At 42.9% G+C, this 19,494-nt stretch overlaps 1 protein-coding gene across 4 annotated transcripts in view; it reads left to right on the top strand.

Annotated features, from left to right (window-relative positions):
* OPHN1 (oligophrenin 1) overlaps positions 1–19,494 on the top strand; it is a 140,823-nt gene that overhangs the window by 71,113 nt on the left and 50,216 nt on the right. For 3 of the 4 annotated variants that reach the window (XM_075007783.1, XM_075007784.1, XM_075007782.1), the window contains 5 exons: positions 945–1,016; positions 14,011–14,112; positions 14,856–14,966; positions 16,114–16,218; positions 17,407–17,536. In XM_075007783.1, coding sequence (XP_074863884.1) covers positions 945–1,016; positions 14,011–14,112; positions 14,856–14,966; positions 16,114–16,218; positions 17,407–17,536 — 520 coding nt within the window. Of the gene's footprint in view, positions 1–944; positions 1,017–11,770; positions 11,917–14,010; positions 14,113–14,855; positions 14,967–16,113; positions 16,219–17,406; positions 17,537–19,494 lie in introns of those variants that run through there. The other variant, XM_075007785.1, reaches the window with a different exon arrangement.

Genomic DNA, 19,494 nt, shown 5'->3' with positions numbered 1-19,494 from the left:
GGCTATTTATTTATTGCCCTATTATCTTCCAAGTTCTTTCAGATTCACTGTTTAATAATTTGTTCCATTGTCTTTTCGGGAATCAATGTTAAATTTACCAGTCTGAAGTCTCCCTTGTCGTCTTTGTTCCCCTTTTTAAAGATGTAGTTTTCCCTTCTGTAGTTTGAGTGCTAACTTCAGCGTATGAATGATTGTAGCTGGGCAACAATTCAGATCCTGTTCAAGGCACAGTCCTGTTTTTACTATAGGTAGGGGGGGGTCAGCGGTTGTCTGGTGCTTGGTCTAGAAAAGTCCAGAAGATGTGCTGGGGCGAACCTTCCCCCCATATTAAACATGTAGTACATTCCTGATTGTCTACAGAAACTAAGCCACTCCACACTGGACAGGGAAGGATGGAAAGGAATAGTTAGAGAGGCATCAGACACCAACAGGTGCTGAGCCCATGGTTATTGATGATGATGATATTCCTGATTGCAACAATAGGACAATTATAACAAGAGTCCCTGAACTAAAGATTCGATAGAATAATCTAATCTTCGTCCTTCTAGAAGTCTGCCCCTTTGATTCCTGAAATCTAATAGGAAGTGTCACACTAGAAATGATTATAAATTGACTCTGGAGGGTGGTAAAAGGTAGCTTGAGGTTGAGTGCCAACTCATCCTCCTGTGGTATTACAGAGACTGGGGCCTTGGGGAGTTTAATAATATGGAACACTCTACCATTGCCGTAATACTTCTTCACAGCTGCACGAGGTGTAGGTCAATACAGAGGGGCAAAAAGATACAGGCGTTAAGTGACTTGTTCTAAGGACATTCAGTGAGTCGATGTTAGAACTGGGATTACAATCGGGGCATTTCAGTCTGCCCCTTTATACTCCTCTCCCTTTAGTGTAACACAAATATATGCCCTGTAACAAAGCTGTTGTTTCCTTCTGTGTTCTGCAGGTCCAGAATGCTAGTGATTTGTTGATCAAACCACTAGAAAATTTTCGTAAGGAGCAAATCGGCTTCACCAAGGTAGGTTTTATACATGGGTTTCTGCATGGGTTGGGGTATTTTTTTAAAAAAGAAGTTGGATGATACTGGAGATATTAAAAACAGATATTTTATATTCACTGTTTAAAGACAGAGATTTTGTGCTTATGCTCAAGTCCCCACTAGGAGTATTAAAGACATTTCATCTGCCTGGTGCAGGCATGCCAGAATGAGGAAGTCCACCTAGGCTTCAGTCTGCCTTCTTGTCGTGAGCAGTACCAAGGGTACTTCCTGAACTCCTGGGGATCAGACCTGTAATAATCCCAACCTTCCTGAGATTGTAGCAACCTCTTTTGCTTCACTACTTGTCATCCCTCTTGTTTGCAAGGTTCATTTTTGGACCCTATTTTATTATAAATTCTTCCTCCTTCCTGCCTGAAAATGTATGAGAGATTTAAAACCAAAACAAAACAAAGCAAAACCAAAAAACCTATAGAAGCTAGTAATGAAGACTTTAATATGGCCAGAAGTCTCAGTTCAAGAAATATTTTATTAAGGTGTCTAATGGTTCTTTCATATCGACCACATTTTTAAAGCGCCACATCATGAAAAGTGAAGCCAGCACAGGTGCAGCAAAAAAGAATATTTCTTCCTTGTCTGCCATCAGGGATGCCAGGCTCCATATGCTTTAGTGGCAGTTGGAAATGAAACTGAATCTGAACCAGCTCCAAAATGGAGACATTGTAGAGAATGTTTAGAAATTGGATTCAGCCCAACCCATCTGGAGCATTCATCATTTCATAAATAAAGGGGAGAAAACTTATATTTCATCTTCCTATTCCCCTCCCCGCTTAAACACAAACAAACACAAAAAAACAACCAAACATATACACATGTGATTTTAACATATACATAGAAGGCCATTTTGTAAATAGCATCAGGGTTGTGTCCTGTTGCAGTGATTTATTTTACAAGCGCCGGACACTGACAATGTGCTTGGCTCTGTATCACACAAAATGAAAGCACCACTGCCGAAGAGTAAACACCTGCAGTACAAAAACAATCCACACATGCTGTGTAGAGAAAAGCTCACCCCTTTCAGAGCTTTGTCTTTATTCTGCAGTTGTATATGACTGAGCACAGCAGGGTCCTAAGCACTATCACCACACAAATAGGAAATTATTACAAGGTAACAAAGTTCACCCCGTCCTGCTTCCTAAAATTTGGCTTGTTAGGGCTGCTCAGCCTTCACACTAGATCTTTTTTTCCCCGAGAGCCACTCCAATGTCCTGCTTGTCGGTGGCATGCCACGTCCCCTCAAATATTTTCCATCCATGTGTGGCTTTTTCCAGCCATGTGCAGAATAAAGTTTTTCATGGGCACTGAGGTATGGGTGAATGTCCACCACCAATAGAAACACACAACCTAACTTAACTGTTTGTTACTCTGTTAATGAGTTGGCTGGCATTCTGATTTCTCCTGAGCAGCCACAGAAGTGCACTGTTTACAGGAACACTGGTGGAATAACAAGCCAGCTCTCTCATGGAGCTCACAGAACCCATCTAACCCTTTCCCAGTGAGACTGATTCCTGTAGTCCGGGTAAGGTGTTTCAGACAGACTCTGTCAATCTGCTATACAGCACCACACAATGTACAATATGACAAACTGAAACACAAACCGAGGAGACTCAGAGAAGGAATTGACTCAGGAGATCTTTGTCTGCTGCTTACGAGTCTTTAGGAGGCGATTAGAATTGTGAACTGGGATGAGGTGAGCATTTCATGTACTCCTACATCTTCAATGTAACATAGAAAATGACATTAAATGTGACACTTATCCTGAATGTCATTGTATGTTCTGAAGTGAGGAAGGGAACAAATGAGGTGGGTTTCTGAGAGGGAAAGATGTCCCTCTGGGGCATCGTTGGGTGCCACAGCGTGCGTGAACATGCATATGGGCAGAGAAAGGAGTGGAGGCCTCGAATGAGGGTAATGGATGCGTCCTCTCCTCCATCCTTGCCCCAGTTTCCAGACCTTGTCCCCGGGCCTGTGAAGCTGAGCCTATCAAAGCCTGACATTGCACCACTTCTGGAGCACTAGCAAAGAGGGAAGAGCTCCCTGAGCATCAGCTCCGGTTCCAGCTGCACTATGGATTAGCAATTCCCAGTTGCCATGCGTACGCTCATGGTAGTGCTTCTCTCAGCTAGCCCATTAACAACAGTAGCGTCACTGCGCTAGCGCAAGCAGCGGCTGCGTGGGCTAACCACCCCACGCATCTACCCAAGGGCATCAGGCAGGTTTGTGTTTGGGGTGCTGCCATGGCTACGCTCCTCTGTTTAGCATGCGAGCTCGAGTATGCATGTGACCTTGGAATCACACCTCTCGCTCACAGTGCTTGGAGCCTCCCTTTCCACTAATTCAGCACAAGCAGGTATCCATTGTGCTACTTAGGGAATGGCCCCACAGCGTCTGCAGCCCTGGTATTAGATAGCATGAAGTACAGACAAGAGTGTGGTTATTGGTCTCCTGCTGGGGATCACACCAGCGGGCTACTGAAAAAAGATGAAGGGACATAAGAACCCAATTTCTGCCTTGCTCCTGTAAGTCTGTTGACTTCAAGAGAGCTCCTTGATTTGCACTAGTGTAGGTGGAATCAGAACTGAGGGCTTTAGCCGTGCTGGGCAGAATCAAGGCAGAGATCATTTATACTCTTTGATTATTGTTTTCTGTCCTTTTGCTAGTTGTCTTCTGTAAGATGTTTTCCCATTCTCTTTCAAGGGCACTGATGCCAGAAAGGAAGGGCATTTGAATTGGGCCTTTGTGATAACTGTAGTTGAAAAGCTGTCATACAGTGTAAGACATTTGAGTCTGCACTAACCCGCTTTTCCTGGGAGCTGAATGGAGTCTCTTTGTGAAATGGTGTATTCCAACACAGATGCCGCAGCAGAGTTTCACTGGGATATGTCACAGGCACCTTTCTTTAGTTATCCTCCTTCAGGCGTGGGATATTGCTATTTTCAGGTATTGTAGGTAAAGGTTTGTTTGTGTGAACACTAGGAGAGTCTATAAGCTCATTTCTCTATAAGCTCATCTCATGGCAGAGGATCCCATTGTGATTTTCTGAGCAGACTTTGGTCTCTCAACCCTGGCCTGGAATCACCATCTACTCTAAAACGAGATTGTGAAAGAACTTTGACGTGAGAAAGCAAAAAGAACTTGCTGAGGATCATTGGATGGGTTCAGGTGAGATCTAGGAGAAGAAAATGCAGAGCTCTAATTCTCTATCAACTCCATTTCTAAGGCTGCATCTTTGCTTGCGTTCCTCTTTCGAAAGAGGGATGCAAATGAGGGAAATTAAAAATGTGAATTAGGTGCACATTTACATATCTGGCACCTCATTTGCATATTCTGCTTTTGAAAGAAGAAAAGCAGTGTAGACACAACTCCTTCGAAAGTAAACCCCATCTTCGAAAGAACCCTTCTTCCCATAAAGAAAGGGAAAAAGGGTTCTTTCAAAGATGAGGTTTACTTTCGAAAGAGCTACCTCTACACCACTTTTCTTCTTTCAAAGGAAGCTCTTTTGAAAGAATAATAGGCAAATGAGGTGCCCAAGATGTAAATGTGCACCTCATTTACATTTTTGGTTTCCCTCATTTGCATGCCTCTTTCAAAAGAGGGATGCAAGTGTAGACACAGCCTAAAAGAAATAAGGGAGATGAATTATTTTAAAATCTATAACTGACCAAATTCATTGGTCATGGGCTTGTTCCAAAGTGTGGTGAAGGTAAGAGTGTTGCCACAGACCTGACTGGATTTTGGAGCAATCCCCACATTTTTCACCTTTTAGAATATGCTTTGGATATGGAGTATGCCAAGTGAAGCGCAGTGTCTCAATATGTTGCCCATAGCACTTGAATATTTGTGAGATTGTGCCATAAATCACAGTATTTCTAGAATGCAGTGACCTTCAAAAAGGAAAAGGAAGGAGAGTGGGGAAGTCATTAGTGTTGTGGCGAGCGAGAGGTATCAAATACCAAATAAGAACTGAAAGAAGGAAAGTGTATGTTGAGGCACAGCATCCGGCAACCGTGCCAAGTGAAAAGATGCTATTTAGAAGCTTTAGGCTACTTCTGATCTACAATTCCGTTCTTCAGATAACCATGTGCACAGTGTAGACTTAACCATTTCTTTTTTTTGCCCATTCAAGAAAAGCTTCTGATTTTCCTGGAGCAGCAGAAACCACTTCAAAATGTTTCTCAAGAAAGAAGCTACAGTAGTGAAACATAAGCAAGTCCAAAGTTTTTTCATATGAAAAGAACTTGTTAGTTCCCTTCCCCTCCCATTGCTTTCATGCACATCCAGCTAACCTCTTTATCGTTTCTAAATACGGTAAAAGCTGGGTTAACTGGCATTCGGATAACCAGCACACTCAACTATCCGGCATCTACTCTGCTGCCAGCTGCATGGCCGAGGTCTAACTGTTGTGAGGCTGGCGGAACAGGACCAGCTTCTGTAAAGCCAGCTGTCCCGCCAGGGCTGGCTGCTGCAGGGCTGGTGGAGAGGGGCTGGCCGCAGTGGAGTAGCAGGCCAGCAGCCCCGCTCAACTCTCCAGAAGATTTCATTATCCACAAACCCCTGTTCCCTAGGGTAGTCAGATAATCACGCTTCTACTGTATAAGCAGTGGACAAGCTCTGTGTTGGGTGCAGGGCACCTTTGGTAATAGTCTCAATAAACTTATTTGAGCTTATGCGTAGGGCTGTCAGTTAACGTGCATTAATGCCTGCAGTTAACGCAGGGCAGAATTAACACATTAAAAAAATTAACGCACGTGAAGCGCAGATGGCAGGAAAATGCCTGCAGGGACTGGGATGGCTGAGTCCCTTCAGGGAGTGGGAGGCATGCCTTCTGGGCTCGAGGGGGCGGGGAGCTAGGGTATGTGTGGGCCTGTGCTCTGCACATGCATGCAGTCGGATGGCCTGGTCTCCTGCTCCTTGGGGTCTCTGTGTCTTGTCCTCCCCTCCACTCTGGTCTCACCCCTTCCCTGCCCATGCCATCATAAAGGGCGTGCCAGGCTTCCTGCAGCAGAGCCAGAGCTTGGGGCCAGGCCAGCCACTGTGTGGCACTCTCTGGAGGAGCTCTAAACTAAAAAGTGAGAGAAGTGAGCGATTTGGAGGGGACAGCTCCCTGGGGTGGGGCTTTTTTCCTTTCTCTTGCATCCACTGGGAGAAGAGGTTACACTGTGCTCTGGTGCTGCGTGGCCCGAGCACTCTGTTTGAGTGCTGCTGCTATAAGCTGTTGCTGGGGCAACTCCCTTTTCTTGAGACAGATATCCCCAGGGTGCATCTCCATGCAAACAGACCCACGCCCATCCCTGTCCCAATCCCTGTGCACTTCCCTCTGGGGTTCAGGGATAGGCAGTATTCTTATTATTGTTTAACAGTGAAGTTAATCACAATTAGTATTTTGATTAATTGTGATTTAATTTTTAATCGCTTAACAGCCCTACTTATGTGTAGGACGAAATCCATTTGCAGATGCTGGTTCAGTCTAGGGACCTTTTATTTTGTGTCTGAATTTTTTGAAAATCTACTTCTGGTTATGTTGTGGAGTATTTCCAAGTGTGTGGGATTCTGTGCATACGATAAATTGAAGTTTTAATAAAATGGTGTATTTAGTGTGCATTCTGAGGACACTTAATGGTCTGTAGCAATGCAGGGCCCAACCCTGCAAATACCTACTACTGTGAACCGTTCCACTGAAGCCATCGATTATGGTAGCAGGATTGGCTGGCAGTTTATCATCTTCAGACATTCTTTTTCAGTGTTCAGATGTGCACCAGCCCCGAAGGCATATTTGCTCATGTCAGTACTTAGCACATGGTTCTGAAATGGGTATTTTTTTAACAAAAAGAGGAAGAAGGGACATTTTGTTGTTCTGATTTGTTTCAGTTTGAAATCTAACGAGCATTTTGGGGAACCCAGGAGGCCAAAACCTGCTCAAATGTTTTTACAGAAATGCGCACACTGCATCTTGCAGCTGCATGGATATTTTTAACACACCTTTTATCCTAATTAACTACTGATACACCATAAAAATCAGTTGAGAACACAGCCATTAACCATTTTTGCTGCATCAGAGTTTTATTGTTGTTTCTTTTGATTTCTCCTCTCAACCTTTTTGTTAACATGAAAATGAGACAGTGAATTACTAGGTAGGACTAGAGCCGAATATAGAATTTTCAGATAACTCATCTTGTGAATATTTGTACTGTATCAGATTATTTGCCTGTGGATTGTGATTTCCTCGCACCAATTCACTATCTGAATTCTTTCAGTACATCTTTATTCTTAATTATCCTAAAAAAAAATTAATGTATGTATTCAATACACAATATCTTGAGTTACCTTATCAATTAAATTTAGTGAGATGTCACATAATGCTGCTTTTTATTCCTTACTAAATGTGCATGGACCTTCATGGACCTGCAGTGTGAATTTTTGAAATTCGGTCTCTGCAAACCAACCAGCCAGTAAATGTGACGACTTGTATGTTCTCCAAAGAGATCAGCTGCCTTAGGGGATAAACTAAGCAAAATTGTGGCTAATTTAAAAATCCAACTGGTTGTCCACAGCCATTCCTTTCTGTTGTATTTCCCCAAATCTGTTTAGAGCTACATTCTGGCCTTGCTCCTCAAGGCAGTGGGGATGAAACCTTAAGGGACCAAGCTGCAGTACAAGACAGTGGCAGACAAGAGGCTTTGGGAGATGCTTGGTAGGGAATGCATGGAGAAGTTTACCTTATGCTGTCTTGGATTGTCGCACACCCCAGCTGTCAGAGCTTGCTGAGAAATGCAAGGATGGCTTCTGGCCTCACCCCATCCTGGCTGGCCACACAGCACTTCGTCCTTCAGTGCTGTGGAGTGTGCTAGTCTCCCATCCACAGCACATGATGCTATTGTTCTCCTGGGTCCCACACAGAAGGTGAAGATGATCCCAGCAGATAAGCTCATTTTTCGTCCATACAGCGAGTTGAAATAATAATAAGGGCTCGATTCTTCACAAGATAATTCCCCTGCTTCTGGCTGAATGACAGTTTCAGGATCCTAATTAGCACGGAAGTGGTTAAGGGAAAGTTTTCCAAGTCCAGCTTCTCTCCCAACCGACCCCCCCCACCCTTCTGACTCCCCACTACTCTATCCTTCAACTCAGGCTTGGAACTGAGCCACTTTCCAGGAAACATGGGCCTTATGCCACAGTTTATCAACAGACGATGATATGTGAGCGAATGCCAAAGGAATTGTGGAATTGTAACCTTTCTGTTTCACCATTATTCCTCTCTGCTGTGGGACAAATCGCTCACCCCAGCATCTCTTGCTACTTCTAGGACTCCTCTGAAACTTAGAGAGCTGGGCTTTCAAAGTGCTTTCGAAGAGCAGTTTCCTGGGTTCGTTTTTATGGTGACTGTGCTGCTCTGTCCTACATTCAGTTACAATGAGTGGTTTCTGTTTGTAAGAGAGTACATGGAAGTTGTGTGGTTCTTGGACCTACATATTGGCACATATGAATGGGAAGGTACTGCTGCCGCTGGTGAATATTTATGAGAAACTAATTAGTTCTTGTGTTTGCAGACTGGGCTTCAATCTTTTCTCTCTGCTGCTAAATGGAGTGAGCAGACAAGCTCCTGGAAGCATTGGCTCCAAAATGAAGGCAGGGTTTTTAGTGTGCCCTTCTGGTTTTTAATTCCAAGTTAAGTAGCCTGAGTGCAAAATGATTGGCATCCTCTGTCTTCAGTTGCCAAAAATTCCATTTTGTGCTATTCAAATTTCCTCTTGTCAGCAATTACTTTCTGTGAGAAATCTTAACCCAGTCTGTTTGTGTCAGCTCGATCGCCTCACCTCTTGGGGTAAACCTCAATTCGTTTGGGCTCCCTGAGCATGTTGTGGCATGGAGCATCTGCAAAACTAGGATGCAAATAAATTAAGGAAGAAGAGAGCAGTTTCTGGAAGAATTGATTGACTGTAGCTGACATTTTTGTAGGGAAGTAACTTCCCACCGCCATGAAGACAGATTGTATTTACATGGAAAGGACTGCCCAAATCTGAGCTAAACTAAAGGCTGTACAGCAGAAGATTGACCCACTCAGGTCGATCTTTTGGGGCTTTGTTTCCTGCATGCATGAAATGTTGTCCTCAGGGGTCAACGTTGACCCCTGTACTCCTCGCGAGAGGTGAGGAATAAGGAAGGTCGACCTTCCTCCACGTGAACAGAATGGAAGTCAACCACAGATAAATTTATTTTCGCTATGCAACTGGTGTAACTACAATTTCATATTGGCGGTCAACTCTGTCTAGTGTAAACATAGCCTTAATGGCACAGCTCGTGACAATCTTCAACTCCATTGTGCATGTACATGGCAATGTTTTTTCACTGACTGACGTGTTCACACACCTGCTGTAGTATTGCTAGACCACGCACGCACCAATAATTCAGAAACATGTTCGGCTTCTGTTTCGTGATAGGAGGCTTTATTTGCTGGCGGTTGTACCGGAGGAGGCGTGGTAATTCCGGAACATCCGATCCTGTCATGCAAAACCACAGCTAGTTTGGTTGTCATAGCTTAAACTTACATACCGGCGCAGTCTTCCACTTCAAAGATTCTGTTGACTGAAATCTGTCAGCGGCATTTAAGATGTGGTTTTTCATCGTATCACCGCAGTAGCTTGTCTTCATTTGTTTTATATTCACCACAACCTTTTTTTAACTTATTCCAAGCATTAAAACCTAGTTGTCTCTCTTTCAACCATTAGCAATGCTACCGAGATTGCCAAAAAGTGACCCGTTTCACGTGGCTGGAGAATATTGAGTAAAGAGCCTCATCCCAAGTCAGGGGAGCGAAGAGTAGTGGTTGTTGATGTTGTTGTTAACAAGTGGCATTTGCCAGCATAGACAGACATGAAAGTTCCAGGAACTCCCTCTCGAGCATAGAACTCAAGCCGGAATTGACAAGTTGAATTGTGTTTTGTTTTGTCTTGTTTTCTGAAATTTGTTTTTATTACTTCTTGGAAATAGGGCAGAAGTTCTCTAGCCTGGGTAGAACAGCGTCCCCCAGATAATTCCTGTCATGCTTTACGCATTTCCAGTAGGACAGGATGTTTTTGGAGAAAGGTGTTTGCCAACCTCTTTTAGAGCTTGTTTTGGACTGTTAGAGAGGATAGCTTTTTGGCTCCTACACAGGCAAGTTATCTCAAAATAACAGCAGTTATTTCAAAATAACTTTGGCAGCATCTAAAGCTACATCTACACTAGTATTCCTCTTTGGAAAGAGGCATGCAAATGAAGGAAATCGAAAATGCAAATGAGGTACAGATTTACATATCTGGCACCTCTTTTTCATATTCTTTCGAAAGAGTTTCTTTCAAAAGCAGAAAAGCCATGTAGACATGGCTCTTTCGAAAGTAATCCCCATCTTCGAAAACCCTTCTTCCTAAAAATAAATAAATAAATGAATTGGGAAGAAGGGTTCTTTCAAAGATGGGGATTACTTTCGAAAGAGCTACGTCTGTACTGCTTTTCTTCTTTCAAAAGAAGAATATGCAAGTGAAGTGCCAGATATGTAAATCTGTGCCTTATTTGCATTGTCAATGTCCTTTATTTGCATGCCTCTTTCAAAAGAGGAATGCAAGTATAGATGTAGCCTTCATGCAGCACACGCTATTTCAAAATATATTAAAAATAGGAGGTGCATTATTTTGATTCTGGTAAACCTCATTTTCTGAGGAATAACACCTATTTCAAAATAGGCTGTAATGGGCTCCAATGGCATTATTTCAAAATGCTGTTTTGAAATGCATTTTGCATGTGGCTGTGCTCTTTCAAAATAACCATTTCAAAATACCTTATTTTGAAATAGGTCTGTCATGTAGATGTAGCCTACATGACCTCCTATTTGTACTGTACATGTACCAGAGTATCTTTGCCAAACCCTAATGGCTGATACAGTAAATAGAAGGGAAGAATGGAAGCTGTGATCCAACAACAGTGGTTCAGCCATAATCTGACTCCATGTGGTTTTATTTTAAATACTTCTATGAAAATTGGTGCACAAAGCTTAGCAGCTTTTTGTGGATTATTGTTATAAAAATAAATAGGCTCCAGCTCCTTGCTTTGTTGGCATGGTGCCTCAGATACGAATGGACATTTTGGGAGTGTTTGTTTAAACAAGAATTGAGATTAATTTCCCTTTGTGTGGTTTTACATTGTGTTTTAGCAGTGGAGTTTGGCTTTTGTTTTGCCAGTGTCTCTTGCCAGTGCTTCAGTGCTTTTCTATTCAGAGCTCGATGTTACTATTTCTTCCTCTTTTTCTCATCTGCTGGACTTGATGGCTGAGCTTTTCTTTATTCTGAGGCATGAATTTGCTGATTCCGAATTATTATGCCCTGACCTTGCAACTGATGACATTTGGAAGTACGATAGAGAGGGTTTTTGACTTCATTCGGACCCTGGGCTGCAGGACCCAGATGAGTTTCTGTAGCAAGGTGGAACCAGCCAACCTCAAAGACTGCAACAGTTGGGGCCTCAGTAAGGGTGGTTTCATTTGCTTATAGCTATTGTTTATCTCTTAGAGTGGAATGCAGAATAGCTGCGGGGAGTGTTTTAATTAATACTTTTATTTTCTGCTTGATTTGAGGCCAGCACTAAAATCGTTACTACGTTGTAGTTATGAGCACCGTCTCTCATCAGGAATGTGCCTGGTTTGCAACTGAGCAAATAAACAAATTCACGGTCTTTCTGTGTGATTGGCTAACGAAACATGACCTGACCGTTCTGTTCAGTCCAGTAACTGTCTTCGTCAACATCTTCACCTCCCAAGATTACTTGTTGGCCTTTGAATGCTCGGGTCAAGAGTTGTCTTCGTGTACTGACAGCCTGTGGAAGTAGCATGGTAAGGGGAAACCTCACAGAACAAGGGACTTACTAAAGATGGAGAAGAGGACTAAATTTTCAATAGCGGCCTGTAATTCAATAATAGTTGATGTCTGGCTGATCACACCTGTGCTGTTGCCTGCTCATTTGTGCCACAGGCGAAAGAGGGCACAGAAGCAGAGGCTACCTTGAGCCCTCTTTTGAAGTTCCTGTGGATCAACGAGCGTTTGGAAGCATTGGTAACTTATTGGGTCTCTGCTACTTCTATATGTTCAGATTTAATAATAGGAAAAGATGTTCGATGAAGTGTCCAGGTGCCTGTACATCACAGAATGTCCAGCAGAGTTAAGGGAGTCATGTCAGAGGAACATAGCCAGATACCAAGAGAATGTCTTCCTTTTCCTCACTGTTGTGGGAGACATAGCCCCAGCCTTCTGACTTTACTGATCATTTGCAATGTGTTTGTTAGCATGAGGGAACCCTCCTCCCCAGCTTTCCATTGCACCACCATCCCCAGCCACAAAATCATGTGGTTCCATAACAAAGTCCGAATGTTGAATTAGTGCCCTTCCTTGAGAATTAATGCATTCCCAGAGCAGGGTATTGTTATTCTGCCACAAATGGTGGATTATGACCTAATTGCAAGGTCAAGCAGAAGGAGAAACTGGGTTGTAAGTGATAATGGCCTCACTGAGGCACTGATATCTGTAGTGGCAGCTAAGGGAGCATAGCAAAGCGTTGATCAAGCAACATGCTGGTTGTATAGATGTTCCCCTTTGTCAAGCTTGGCCCCGGTGTAACATATACTAGATTTGCCAGCCTGGCTTTCCACTTACCTGGTTTTTCAACTACATGGACTGGCAATTATACCAAGCAGCTTGACAGGCAGAAAATGCTTTTTGGACCTGTCCTTTGATATGTGTTAAGCCATCTCTTGGCTGCTTGGAGCTGTAATTGAGGCTATTGTCTTGCTTGATATTCACTAATGAGGTCTACCGCCGGTCAGCAGATTCCAAAAGGTCTATTTTACCATTTGGAGTGAACATTTGCCTGTTGGACGATCGAAAGACTAGCATCTTGGCGAAACCACCCTCTCCAGTGGTTTTATAGTGATTGTGTGATGGGAGCACAACTAATAAGTTCTCAGGTCAACTTGTCTCTGTGTGTTGCACTGTTCACCATCCTGATACCATTATCTTTTATGTGGTGGTGCCAGTAGAAATTAATTACTACCATAGCATTATTAAGTTAATCCATGCAGAGGTTTCTTTCTTTTGTCTTTTCTTTCTTTTCCATTTGTTTGTCTTTCTTTCTTTCTGTGTGACATTACAGTGATCAACAAGAAGAGGTGGGCAGCATATATGGAACTCCCATAAGAGCTGGGGGACCCAACATGACCTTGACCACATGAGCATCATTATTTTTGACGTAGCTCTCCTCTGAACTATTCTATTCAGACAGTGTAACTAACATACTCTATTGAAGGCAAGGCTTGCAATTTCTGATTCCAACAAAGACAATGAATATAAAGTGAAGTCGAAGCCATGTGTTGGCCCTTTCAAAACTTTATTTAATCCTTTGCTTCAGCTTTGATACGCAGTTTAGAGTGCAGATACCTACAAAAGGCATCAAAACCTGGAAAATACTGAAATTCTAATAAATCTTTGTTTGTCTTGGATGTCTTCGGTATGAAAGCATTTAGGCCAGTTTTTGTTTGATCTGTAGATGAGTACAATAGCAGCAAACAATGTGTGTTTGTTTTATCTCAGTGGTAAGTTAAAAGCAAAGAAGAAGGCAAGTTGGAAGCTCATTGAAAGAAACTTCTCCAGCGGGGCTGGCTTATGCAGTGCTAATGACAATAGAAAATATTAAATGTGTACTGTGAAGTATTGCCAAAACTGTCAGTGTCTGTATTTGATAACAGGGTATGGAACATGCTGGAGAAAGAAGAAATAGACATGGAAAATATAAGGTGGCCTATTACTTTGATGGACGCATCATCTTTTTTTCATGGTCACTTTATATTGTACAATGGATTTTGACACTGGTGTATGGTCAGAGAGACCAAACTAATCCCCACCACCCGGTTTTGTGTCCATTCTTCAATCTCTAGGAAAGGAAGAAAAAATTTGAGAAGGATGGTGAAAAATTTTATTCTATGCTGGATCGCCATTTGAATTTATCATCTAAGAAGAAAGAGTCCCAGTTACAGGAGGTAAGTGTGATTTTTTTTTTTTTTCCCCCTTGCAAGTTGTTGGTTTTTGGAGCCTAGAAGAAGTCACAGCAGGTGCATTGGACTCCAGTCCCATACACATTCCTTTCAGTAATGAAAGTGATTAAATCCATGTAAAGTCCCTTTTGATAAAAATGGGCTATAAAGACTGAGCTTCTCTCTCATTCCATGGAGGAGTCATTTCCAATCAAGGTTGAAGCACATTCCCTACACTGCCTTGTCAAGCCATAGATGTCTCTTTGGCCCTCTCTAGTGGTTAGATCGTAAATAGAGATTTGAATTTGCAGCAGCCTCTGCTAAGAAGCTTGGTCTTTTAGTTCAAGTCAAAGAGAACCACTGCTTTTAGATGGAGAAGTCTCAGTGCCAGTCCTCTGTAGGTGTGTCTCTCTGTGCCTATGCAGTCCTGCAGTTGTGGCTAGTTAGGGAACTGCAGTTTGGAACCTTCCATAAAGACCAATGAAGTTTTAAATAAAGTCTTATTCCTTGCAGAGTAGCTGTAAGTTCTGAATTCAGATAAGCATGTGGGATGCAAGTTGGAGAAATTCTAATAGAAAAGTTGACCAATGTTCCGGTTCTATATGGTCCCCATAAAGCGTTCAGAACTTGGGGTGCATTCTTTTGGTAGCTTGGAGAAATCACAGCTTTCATTTGCAGGCAAATATACAGACACTATTATGGAATTATTCTTTTCTCTGGTTTTTTTTTTCAATCCCCTTTTCATGCAGGCTGACTTACAAGTTGATAAAGAGAGACACAATTTCTTTGAGTCATCCCTCGAGTATGTGTACCAGATCCAGGCAGTCCAGGAGAGCAAGAAGTTCAGTATTGTGGAGCCGGTAAGAGCCTCTTTTTTACCATCATCCTCCCTCTTTTATTGACTTGGATATGTCAGCAAGGAGGGGTGGGAAATAGTCAGATTGGATCCTGCCCTAGTCATGATTCCATTTGTGTCACCATGATGAGGTGAAGCCAAATGTACAGAATTAGCAATCTGTTGTTTCACTACCTCTGTTGCTGCTTCATGAAGATAAAAGAATAGCTGGATCTTCTTTTATCTGTACGGGTGAAATACGCTGGTTGAATGAATGCAGGATCTTTTCAGTAAGGCGGGGTGCTCCATAGAATTGATGATGTGTTCTATCCTAACTCTTCCATAGTTCTCCTGATGCAGTCTTTCATTTCTGGTAGTATTTTACTATGACAGGCCATGCACATCTGCAGGGTCATAGGGGCACAGACTTCTTATGTCACTGAAGGCTTTTGTGGCCAGTAAGCGACATCTGCATCTGCCTCCAGTATTGTGGGAGACTGAAAGTGTGTCACATCACCAATGCCTCTCTTCCTGTGATCCTGCTTACAGCATAACGGGGTAGGACTTTTAGATCTGGTCCATGCCTTGTCTGATATGAATGTATGATCAGATGCTATTGTGAGCCATATGGAAAGATGACATTTTTTAAAGAGTCACTACTGGAGCAATTCTGAATATTTACGCCATCAGAGAACTGAGTACAGGTCCATTCTGCATTGGTTTATTCTCACCCAGCTGATGAAAGACTTTGCCAGGCCTTGCGGGAGCCCCTGGGAAGGGCTGAGGCCTTGGAAAGAAGAGACAGGGCTGGGGACTCCAGCCACCCCTTCAGCATGACCACCACCGGGGTGCAGGGCACGTGCTGCCAGGGGCTCTGTCAGCAATTTAAAGGGCCTGGAGCTCTGGCTGCTGCCACTGCCAATTTAGTGGTGGCAACAGCAGAGAGTTCTGAGCTTGTTTAAATCACCGGGCACCAGAACACCCTTTGACCCTTCCTGTCAGTGGCCCTGCTCTCCTCTGACTGTGTATTTTATTTCACAGCTTTGTGATCTTTACAGTTAACAAATTAACAACAGGTTTGCTGTAAATAAAACCGTTATCTGTCCACCTTTTAGCGGATTTTATACTATTGTCTTTGAAGCAAAGTCTCATGCATTATCTTTCCTGTGCAGGTGTTGGCCTTTCTTCACAGCCTCTTTACCTACAACAACCTGACAGTGGAACTCACACAGGACTTCCTTCCTTATAAACAGCAGCTGCAGCTCAGCCTGCAGAATGTAAGTTCCTGTCCAGCTATGCACACTCTCATATGCACGCTCCCTGTCCCGCTGTGCATCTCCACACCTCTGGCAAAAAGCCTTTCCCACGCTGGATGGACAGCCCTTCTTTGCTTGCAAGTGTTGGAGAGGGAGGCAGAGAAATGATCTTTCCTTTCTAAAAATGCCTTCTGTCCATATATTCCTTTCACTTGAGAAAGAACTGCCTACAGTTGCTCCTACAACATATTTCATAGATCTAAGCCCGGAAGCGACTGCACTGTTCATGTTCTCTGCCCATCTGCATAGCACAGACCATAGAAGTTCACTCAGTATATTGGTGTATCTGATCCATTGACGTGCGGTTGAGGAAGTGTGTTTCTTTAGGATATCCTGTCCTGATGTAAAAAATTTCATCCGACAGAGCTGCTACAGCTATGTTCTCAAAAAGTGAGTCTGCCCCACGAAAGCTCACCAAATAAGTTATTTTGTTCATCTTTAAAGTGCTACTTGACTGCTTTTTTGCTTTGTAAAAAAATTGTACCCTTACATGGCCAACATTCATAGCCTCGGGAACAAGAGCTGTAATGTTGTGACAAGCCAAGAGTGCTGCTAAAGCCCTTTGAATTGCTCTAAATAAGAAGTAAAAAATAATTGATTTTTATTTTATTTGGAGACGTGACTTGATTTCTCTATTAACAAACTGGTAGAAATGCAAGTGAAAACTTTGCAAGCATTCTTAATGGGAGTGATTATTTTTAACATAGGGCTGGAGCCAGTGACCCAGGTTAATGTGTTTGTGACAAACGCTATGTACTCTGTGTAATGACAGCTCAAACAGGAATTTAGGTGCCTCATCTTTCTGGCACTTCATATTAAAGACCACAAGGGGCCACTCTGTCTGCCAGCCTCAGGGCTTGGGGTTTTTTGGTGCCGTCTTTTCCAAGTAGCACTGATCACTCCCACAGAAGCAGGCATGTGGCTGTTATGTGCAGCCTGGCAATGCATTTGTGAGTGCCCATTGGAATGTTGAGGGCCAGCTACCAGATTTGTACAAGTGAGGGTACGCGTGAGTACACATAAGAGTGTCTGCTTGTACATGTGAAGCAGATACCAGTAGGTGAGAGTGCTCAAAATCTGAGGCTGCACAAATATTTTGTATTTTTTCCTTGTCCATTTTCAAGCCTCATTCTTTTATTCTCTCGCCAGACGAGGAATCACTTTTCCAGCACACGAGAGGAGTTGGAAGACCTGAAGAAAAGGATGAAAGAAGCTCCCCTAACCTGCAAGCTACCTGGGAAGCCCACTATCGAGGGCTATCTCTACACTCAGGAGAAATGTAATAGCCTGTGTGCACATTTATATATATTGAATAAGTGTAAGGCTCAGCTGTAGATTGTATGGCTTGCCTAATGATGTCTCAACTCTAAGCTTCGTTCATTCAGCTTGCAGTCAGGGGTCTGTTTGTAGAGCTTATAGCCATGGGGATGGGGTGCTTGTATGGGTGGGTCTTAACTGTTAGGTGTGCTAGTCACTGAGCCAAAAGAAAGTGGGTTCATATCTGCGATCTGCCTTGTCCCTGCTGCTTTCCATACCAGATCCAGAACCAGAGCTACCTATAAGTGCAGTGCAGTATCAGGGTGGTTATGGCAGACCCTGTTACAGAACCCATGTTTTGGCTGAGACACACATGCAAGAAACTAAGTGCGTTTTCTATGAAGACAGTGTGGGTGAGATTTAATGATCCATTTTACAGATGAGGAGACTGAGGCTCAGAGGATTGAGATTTAGCTGTTCTTACCAGAATAAACTTGGCATCCTGGACCCATATTCCCTCTCTTAAAAAGAGAAATTCCAGTGCCCATTTATTTCAGTATGTGCTACAGAATGGCGGCATTACTGTGATCTGTCTCTGGCTTGCTGCTTCATCCAGTACGTGGAGTCTAAAGCTCTGCTGAAGTGCTGGACTCCAAATCTATTCTATTCTTTCCTTTTCTATAAAGATTTACTATGTCCACTAATAGTTTAGATGAGGCTGTAAATTGTATTTTGCAGAGAAAGTCCATATCAGGCTCCTAACGTTGATAGAGACCACATGATAGACACCCTCTCACTGCCTCCAGATATTCATTCACCCCACTTTTGGCAGCATTATGGGTTTAAGTGAGTGTTAGTATTTGGACTTGTTCCAAATAATTAATATGATATATTAAAAGAGCTGCAAGAGCTGATGTCCAGGGCGGGCATACTGATGAAAAGGCCCAGGTGTACCTTCTGCTTTTGGGGTGGTGAGGAAGAGAATGACAGTTCACTCTCAGACAGCTTCTCAAGCACAAATGAGGCAGATAGGCTATAATTTTAATTAGCGGCTGTTGCTTTGGAAACATGGCACTTTGTGCCTGACGCACAGCAGGTCTCGTAAGACCAAAGAGCTGTTATATCTAGCATCATGGTCAAAGCATACCCCTTCTTCTGTTCTTACAGATGTTCATATTCAAAACCTGCAACTATGCATCAGTAATACACCTCTGGGTATAAAGCGGGAGTCACATTTTTTCTGGTCACTTCCACCTCACATGCCTTTCTTCTGGCCAGTTAACACAATGACACCATTTGTTGCATGAGCTTTAATGCTCCCATCTAGTGTGTGTGATCGTGTCTCTAGTTGCTGAGATAAAAGCCGATTGATTTACTGGCTGCCCCTTGGTGGCAGAGTCTTGTCCTGAAGGATGGGATTGAAGCCCCTACTGATGATCATTGTTTTTATGTGTGCATGTGGCACTGGATTAGTTATATGAACACAAGCATTGACAACTCTGAAACTCAGGTCAGATTCATACAAGGGAAGCCACTATGCAGCATATTAGTTGCCAGTTCTGTAAATGGCCCATATGACGTATTTGTGTAAACAGGGCAATTATTTGCCGCTCATAAAAAACCTATCAGCTAGTGTTGTGTTTTAAAAAAAAAAACCCACACCCACACAATCGTTTGAGACCACAAGCATGCTTTATACGTTCACGCATGATAATGAACTATATTTACTGCCTTTAAATTAGTTTCCTGTGAACTGGTTAACAAACAAACAAAAACCAGTTGTGTGAAATAGTTCAATTGGTTCCTTTGTTCTTTGAGGGGTGGAAATGTTGAGGCCCGTTGAGAACATTGTGGTTCAATTCAGACAATGAAAGGAGAGTGGTGTAAGATATCAGTACGCACGTTAGTCGGTATTTGCAAAAACAATGAGGAGAGTCTGGTGGTAGATTTATTTGGGCATAAGCTTTCATGGGTAAAACT

Source organism: Carettochelys insculpta, chromosome 13, assembly GCF_033958435.1.
Source record: "Carettochelys insculpta isolate YL-2023 chromosome 13, ASM3395843v1, whole genome shotgun sequence".
NCBI lineage: Eukaryota > Metazoa > Chordata > Testudines > Carettochelyidae > Carettochelys > Carettochelys insculpta.
Note: the sequence above shows the minus strand (reverse complement) of the source record. Positions and strands in the feature narration are given on the sequence as shown.